This window comes from Panthera onca, chromosome D2 (assembly GCF_046562875.1).
Source record: "Panthera onca isolate mPanOnc1 chromosome D2, mPanOnc1 haplotype 2, whole genome shotgun sequence".
Taxonomy (NCBI): domain Eukaryota; kingdom Metazoa; phylum Chordata; class Mammalia; order Carnivora; family Felidae; genus Panthera; species Panthera onca.
Genome location: NC_138349.1, coordinates 34,936,571 through 34,943,797, shown reverse-complemented (window position 1 = coordinate 34,943,797; position 7,227 = coordinate 34,936,571). Strand labels below are relative to the sequence as shown.

Below are 7,227 nucleotides of genomic sequence, written 5' to 3'. Positions count from 1 at the left end.
CAAATTCTACCTGGCGCCGTAAGACCCAGGCCTTCCCTTGATTCCTCCCCGAAGCGGCTTCTGCGAGCGTCCTCACGGAAGTGGCTGAGTGCGGGGGCCCACAAATGAAAGGGGCTGGAGCCGCCACGAGCCCGGAGCCCCTGAAGTCTAGTCGTCCTTACCCCAAATAGGACGCAGCTAAGGGCTGGATTTCTGTCCTTGGGGCTGCCCCAGGAATTCAGGGCACTCTCCCAATACGTGCTCCGGAGACGCCCCGGGCAACAGCCAGTGCCACCGTTACTCCAGCGAGCGCGCCGACGGGGACAGTACTCTCAGGCCTGCGAAGGCGCGGCTCTGCCAGCGGCCTCTACGCCTGCCAGGCTCGAGTCCAGCTGCTCCGTGCCTGGGACAGGCCCCTGTCACCCTGGGCCCGGTCCTGGACCAGTGCTCCCCGAGTTTCGGCAGAATTGCCTCCCGGCAGGGGCTGGGACCACTTGGGTCCGTGTGTTCCAGGCGCTATTTTCCTCGTGTCTTCCCACGACGGACATGGCCCTGGGCTTCCTTCGAGGGCTTCCCGGACCAGGGTGCCTGGAACCCCGAGCGACGGCGGCGGCCAGCCGGGCACCGGGGCGCAGGGTCCTAAAAGGCTGCAAGCGAGCGCGTCCCGGGGGGCGGGGAGCTCGGCCGGCGGGGGCGGGCCAAGGGTGGGGGCGGGAGGCGGCTCCCGGGGCTCCGCGCCATTGGCCGCAGGGCCGGGCGGCAGGAAGGGGCCAGAGAGCGCGGCCCCACCCCGTGGGCGGCAGAGCCTATCGCCGGGAGCGCGGAGCGCGGATAAATGTAGCGCCGCGGCGCGGACCGCCAGCTCTCCGAGGGGCCGGAGCGCAGCGGAGCCATGCAGTACCCACACCCCGGGCCGGCGGCGGCGGGTGCCGTGGGGGTGCCGCTGTACGCGCCCACGCCGCTGCTGCAGCCGGCGCACCCGACGCCGTTCTACATCGAGGACATCCTGGGCCGCGGGCCCGCCGCGCCCACCCCCGCCCCCACGCTGCCGTCCCCCAACTCCTCCTTCACCAGCCTCGTGTCCTCCTACCGGACCCCGGTGTACGAGCCCACGCCGATCCACCCCGCCTTCTCGCACCACTCCGCTGCCGCGCTGGCCGCCGCCTACGGATCCAGCGGCTTCGGGGGCCCTCTGTACCCCTTCCCGCGGACGGTGAACGACTACACGCACGCCCTGTTCCGCCACGACCCCCTGGGTAAGGCGGCCCGGGTCATGGCGGGGCCGAGCCGCGGCGGCGGCGAGGAAGGCGCCACCCGGCAGGTGGCAGCGTCCAGGAGGCGGCGGGGGCGGAGTGGGAGGCAATAGAAAGTTGTGGCAAAAGCGATCGAAAAGCGGCTCTCGGGCGCGCGCGGGGACAGGAGGCGCGGGCCCCAGTGGCGCGCGGCCGGGCTGACCGCACCATGACTCAGATTGGTTTTCCTGCACCTTGCAGGCGTCAGGGCGCGCGGGCCCGGGCGAGACCTCTGGCGCTGCCACGGGGGCTTGTGGCCGAAGGCAGTCTTGGGGCGCGTGTGTCGCTCGGGGTGGGGTCCCCTTAGCTGGAGGGACCGGGAAGGGAGTGCCAAGGCGCCCCGGGCGGGCCCTATGGGGCAGGGATAGCTGCCGGGCCCGGGTGGTTACGAGGCTGGACCTGGTTCAACAAGCTTGTGCAGTGAAAGAGCCTGACCCTTTCCGTTCATACAGGAAATCTTGAGTTCTCGATAGGAGTAAATCTGGTTTCAGAAGCTGTTAAGTGTTTTCCTGGCTGCATGAAGCAGACCCTTCCCCCGGAGTAGTGCACGCTGCTGATTATTTTATCGACATCCTCAATACAGACAAATTCAGGAAACACTCGACTTCTGATAGCCGGGATCCGTTTTTCTGATATTGTTCATTTCCTCTGTGTGGGATGTGACTTTATGGCAGCTAAAATAACCAGTTGCTTCCTTTTTTTTTTCCCCGAGGCTGTTTTGCACTAGTCTGAAGCCTGACGTAAGCAAAATCTGGAAAAAAAAAAAACAAAAAAAAAACCCCAAACCAACAATGCCAGCTTTCAGTGTTTGGGGGCAGGCCTGCAGACCCACGGACGGACGGACGGACGGACGGACTGACTGACAGGTCTTTGGAGTAGGAAAGGCAGTGAGGACACCTAGGGCATATGGTATTTTCGGGGCTTGTCCCCGTCAGTGCGCGGCCTAAGAAATAAGCCCACGGTGAGCCGCACTCCGGGTGGCCTTTGGCGTCTTTGGCATCTGAAGCCCAGGGGGAAATAAAGAAAGAGGGGTCCTTGCCTTGGGCCACCAGGGTTTTAAATTTACTCTCAGCTATTGGCAGCTTCTGTAGGGACCCTAGAGACAGACTAGCATTTTCATTAATTAACATTTTAATGACCTCATGTTTATGAAGCGGCATCTAGCACAGCTCTCCACCCTCCTTTCTCATCGTTAGACAGACTTGGAGGGGATTATATTTTAGTTCTTTACTTAAAAAAATATTTTACTGTATTTTTGATTCCAGCCTCGAGGGTTTGGTGCGGGCGGTGACCCCGGCGTGACTGTCTTCGCCTGCTGGGGCCAGAGCGGGACCCTCAGCCGGGCACGGCCTGGGGTGAACGTTTTCACAGAGCGCGCCCTGGGTTTCCTTGGGTTACTGCTGGGACCGCTCAGGAGGAAGCAAAGGGTTTTTCGAGATAGACCAACAGGAAACACATTGACGGAAATGTTGCCATAGCCCACGGGGTAGCTTTAACTGGCCGCCCCCGCCGCCGGGTGTGAAATCAGAGGAGGCCGCTGCGCCCTGGAGCTAGGATTGGAAGCTCCAGGAACGGCCTAGAGTCGGCGCCTGGCCCGAGGGCTTCCCAAGCAGGCTCCTGCCCGCGGCCCCGGGCGGAACGCCTTGGGTAGTGTAACAGCCCGGTTCCTTCCCAACACAGACAGACTCTGGGTATTTGGAAAGTGCGGCTCACCAAGTGAGAGGGCCTAGAAGTGAGAAGAGTTGTGTATAAATTCGAGAGCGACTCGTTCAAGAGGGTTTATTTTTAAGCCCAATTTATAGTGGGTGTTCTTTTGGGGGTCAAAAGATTTGTGCTTGAATCCAGCTATGGGTGTGATGGCCGTTTGTGTCTGTGAGTGTACAAGGGTCGTCTGCATGCATATACAGCGTATGTGTGTGTGACTTTGCGTGTTTCTGTCTCTGGGTATGTATGTGTCTTGGTGGGCACGTATTGGGTCCTTGGGTGGGTGGGCATATGTGAACATGTCTGGTTGAGTGTCCTCCTGCGTCCCCTACTCCCCTTTGTCACTCCCAGGGCCTGGCCACTCCAGGGCTGTCACCCACTAACCCTAGGCTCTCTGGCTCTCTCGCTTCCCCTAGGCAAACCTCTGCTCTGGAGCCCTTTCTTGCAGAGGCCTCTGCATAAAAGGAAAGGTGGCCAGGTGAGGTTCTCCAACGACCAGACCATCGAGTTGGAGAAGAAGTTTGAGACCCAGAAATACCTCTCTCCGCCGGAGAGGAAGCGTCTGGCCAAGATGCTGCAGCTCAGCGAGAGACAGGTGAGCGCGCCTGTGGGCTCGGGGCCGATTCCTGGTCCGGGGGTCGCGGGCGGAAGACAGACTTCGAGCCACCTTGCGCTCTGGCGGGTCTCATCGCGCTATCTAACGCCAGGAGCGCTGATCTGCTCGACAGCCGCGGATCAGCTTCTCCATTACCCCCCCAGGCGCCTTGGGTTCGTGGCAAGTTTTCTTTCTGTCTTTCCTGTAGGTCAAAACCTGGTTCCAGAATCGTCGCGCTAAATGGAGAAGACTAAAACAGGTATCGACATGGTTGTGTTTCTATGGAAATAAATATTTTTATCATGTTATCTCAATGCGAAGCCTGTTATGGGTTGTATGCAAAAGTCATTTGAGAGACTATTTAACCTCTTCACCTTGATTAAAAAGGCAAATAGTCTTGCTGAAATTCAGGATGAGTTGCTCAGGTGGCAGTAATGCTAAAAGCACCTAATGCAGTTCCTATATCAATTATGCTGGGTTTTCACACACTGGCTAGTAAAACTCCGGGCTAATTGTTTTATAAACTCCATATGTTGTTTATCTAATTAACGCAGGAAAGATAAAGTAATTGACAGTAAATAACTTAAGCAGTTATCTTTGGGAGAAAATTGTTTCTTTTATTTACACAGCCATAATAAAACCAGGCAGAGCTCAAGGGTAAATATAAGGAAATAAACACCTTTCAGTCTTGTTTGCACTGTTTTTAGAAGAATTAAATATCAAAGAGTTTAAAATTATTTCCCACCTAATGCCAGCTCTTAAAATGAATATAAGACATGTAAGAGAATATACAAGCTGAAACTTACTAACAGTCTTTTTTTTCCAATGACCTTGTTACGCAATATGCGATAAAAAGTAAAGGCTAATTCAGTTTTTGAAAAACCTCTATTGACTTAAAGCTAAAGATTTGTTTTTGATGTTCTAATCTGCAGGTCTTCTCCATAGTTATCTGACAATTGCTGTATTGTTCATTTGTCAGTGTATGTACAGTTTAGAATAAATAAAATATTTTTGAAACAAGTAATACGAGTGGGGAAATTGAAAGCAGTGTGCATTTTTAAATTTAGCAGTCATAACTTTTTCATTAAAAATCAGATGGTGTCACAACACTTTGAAACAGAAAATATCCCATAATTTCATTATTCTAACATGATTTAAAAATTTGCAGATTCCCTCTCAATCTCTGACCCTGTGCATCTATTTGTTACTTAGTTGCAAGCCTGGTGAATATATTATTCTATAGTCTTGCTTAAAAAAAACCATAGCAATATATCATAATATTTCTTTGTAGTGTTTATGTCTATTTTAGACAAACAGTATTAAGAATTCACTCACTTATTTGGTTCTTGGTCAAAGATTTGACTGCAGTTTACCAGGAATTTTTAAAACAGCGGTTCCTATGTAATATGTGGGAATATATATTCCAGAAATTTTCTCCAGGTTTTAAGTAAATTGCAGTGAATTGTCTCCCTTTGCAGTTGGCAACATTCTCTCAGTTTTGCATTTTTACCTTTGCCATGATTTTGTAAGTTGCTCCGTATCATTTATAAGTTTATAAATTTAGTCCAGAAAATGGAGGAAAAAGGATTCAATCTAATGATTTTGAAACTTTCTCCTGAATTCACTACATAGCATTCATAGTTTTTAAATGGCCGAGAGACCCTGTTAATTGGCAAGGTTTAAAAATACTTGAAGAATGAAGATAGTGTGTATCTGTAGTAATCTGATTTCCCTTCTCCCTTAAACTCTTAGAACCTTGAGACCATGAGTCTGGGCTGGAGCTAAGTGTTCATTTGACACAACCCATTTAGTTGTATTTGTGACTGCTTGTTCTTTTCTCACAAGAGCATGATCTTTCTCTGATGTGACAGGCACTTTTATTCTAAAGTGAGACAGAAGCACAAATATGTGTTTTCTGAATAAAAAGATTATAGCTGAAAGCAAGAGATAAACTAAAAATTTTAAAGACGATAAAGAATGAAAACACATTCTGATCTGCGTCTCTTATGCCTCCATATTTCACGAGCCTACCAATTTCACTTTCATTCCTTTCATCCAGGAAAACCCTCAAAGCAATAAAAAAGAAGAACTGGAAAGTTTGGACAATCCTTGTGACCAAAGGCAAGACTTGACCAGTGAGCAGAATAAAGGTGTTCTAGATAGCTCTCAGTGTTCGCCCTCCCCTGCCTCCCAGGAAGACCTTGAGTCAGAGATTTCAGAGGATTCTGATCAGGAAGTGGACATTGAGGGCGATAAAGGCTATTTTAATGCTGGATGATGACCGTAGACATTGGCATGTTCGGAAAACTGGATTTGGGAATAACATTTGCTACAGAGAATCTCCATAGGCGATACTGGAAAACTCTGAGAAAGGGAATCAATTTTCTGGTATTCTGGAAACCTAAAATATTTGGTGCACTGGCTAAACAGCAAACTTACACTGAAACCTTAATTTTGACGTAAATGGTTTATATACTGATTTTAGGTTGAATGATGAAGGGACTCTTCACTGCTTAGATTCACCCCCTTTTTAAAAAGGAAATTGTTTTTTCTATTTATAAAAAGTAATTTTTGAATTTTTTGTTAAATTTTTAAGTTATAACTTTAAAGATTTTAATAAGATCTTCTTGAATGATGTTTCTACAATCTGTATCTACATCCTACTTAATGGAAAAGCAGAAGGGCATCCCAGATCCAGAGGTATGCCTTGGAAAAGGGGTCCACATTTCAGGCAGCTTTGGAATATTTTTAAAGGAAATGTTCTTTACTTTTATATTACATTCTTATACTGCTGCCTTAAATCCAAAGTGATCTCAGAGCTTCTGTCTCTGAGATGTGTGTGTTCTTTTTGTCAAAGAGAAATAGTTGATAAGAATCTTAAATGCTTGTTTTGCACTGTCACTAAGTACCTATATGACCAAGGTGTTAAAGGAATAGTACAGTACAAATCAAGCAGACAAACTGACTCGTCGGTGACTAAAATTAATCACAGACGAACTAGAAGTAGCAAGTTGATTACCTGTAAGTAGACTGTAGATATTGTGTTTTATATCAAACAGTGTTTATAATGTGTGTATATATAATTTTTTCGCTGTAAAAAAAAAAGGCCAAAACGGTGGTGGTGGTGGTGTTGTTGTTGTCTTTTTTAAATGAGTAACTTGTGTATAAAATAAACCCATCGGTGGGACGACTGATCTAGTCGGACCTCTCTTACTTCCAAGGAAACAAACGCAAGCGCCTCGCGGGGCTGGGCGAGGGGCTGCGCGAGGCAGCGGGTGGGTGGGCTCCTGGAAACAGATTTGGGCCTTTCCCCAAGGAAGGGGGAGGGCGGGGGGAGGGGCTCGGTGTGCGTGCGTCGCCGCAGGGGGAGGCTCCCGCCCGCGGACCCCCGAGCGCTGCAGGTGGGAAACCCCGGCGTGCCGGGTGGCGGGAAGAGCGAGGGCCGAGGTCGGCCGCGCGGCTGAGCGCGGGGCCGCCGAACCCCATTGATTCGCCTCGGCTCCCAGCCTGGCCCGGGCCACCGTCCTTGACCCGCGTGAGTCAACACTGCGTCATCCCGAGGCGGCCGAGCCGGGGTAAGGGGGGTCCGCGGAGGGGGAGGGAGGGCCTGGCGGGCAAGAGCAGGGAGGTAGTTTGCGCCGAGACTTGGGGTCTCAA

General features: G+C 50.8%; 1 protein-coding gene across 1 annotated transcript; it reads left to right on the top strand.

Moving 5' to 3' along the window:
- The first annotated feature begins 776 nt into the window (after positions 1–776).
- HHEX (hematopoietically expressed homeobox) lies at positions 777–6,761 on the top strand. The gene is made up of 4 exons (XM_060642019.3): positions 777–1,235; positions 3,392–3,570; positions 3,779–3,829; positions 5,630–6,761. Exons 1-4 carry the CDS (start codon positions 872–874, stop codon positions 5,846–5,848), a joined length of 813 nt encoding a protein of 270 aa, XP_060498002.1. The 5' UTR covers positions 777–871; the 3' UTR covers positions 5,849–6,761.
- Positions 6,762–7,227: the final 466 nt, after the last annotated feature.

Coding starts and splice junctions, on each gene's coding strand:
- HHEX (XM_060642019.3), top strand. CDS start 872: ATGCAGTACCCACACCCCGGGCCGGCGGCGGCGGGTGCCGTGGGGGTG. Junction 1,236..3,391: donor GTTCCGCCACGACCCCCTGG/GTAAGGCGGCCC, acceptor CGCTTCCCCTAG/GCAAACCTCTGCTCTGGAGC. Junction 3,571..3,778: donor TGCAGCTCAGCGAGAGACAG/GTGAGCGCGCCT, acceptor TCTTTCCTGTAG/GTCAAAACCTGGTTCCAGAA.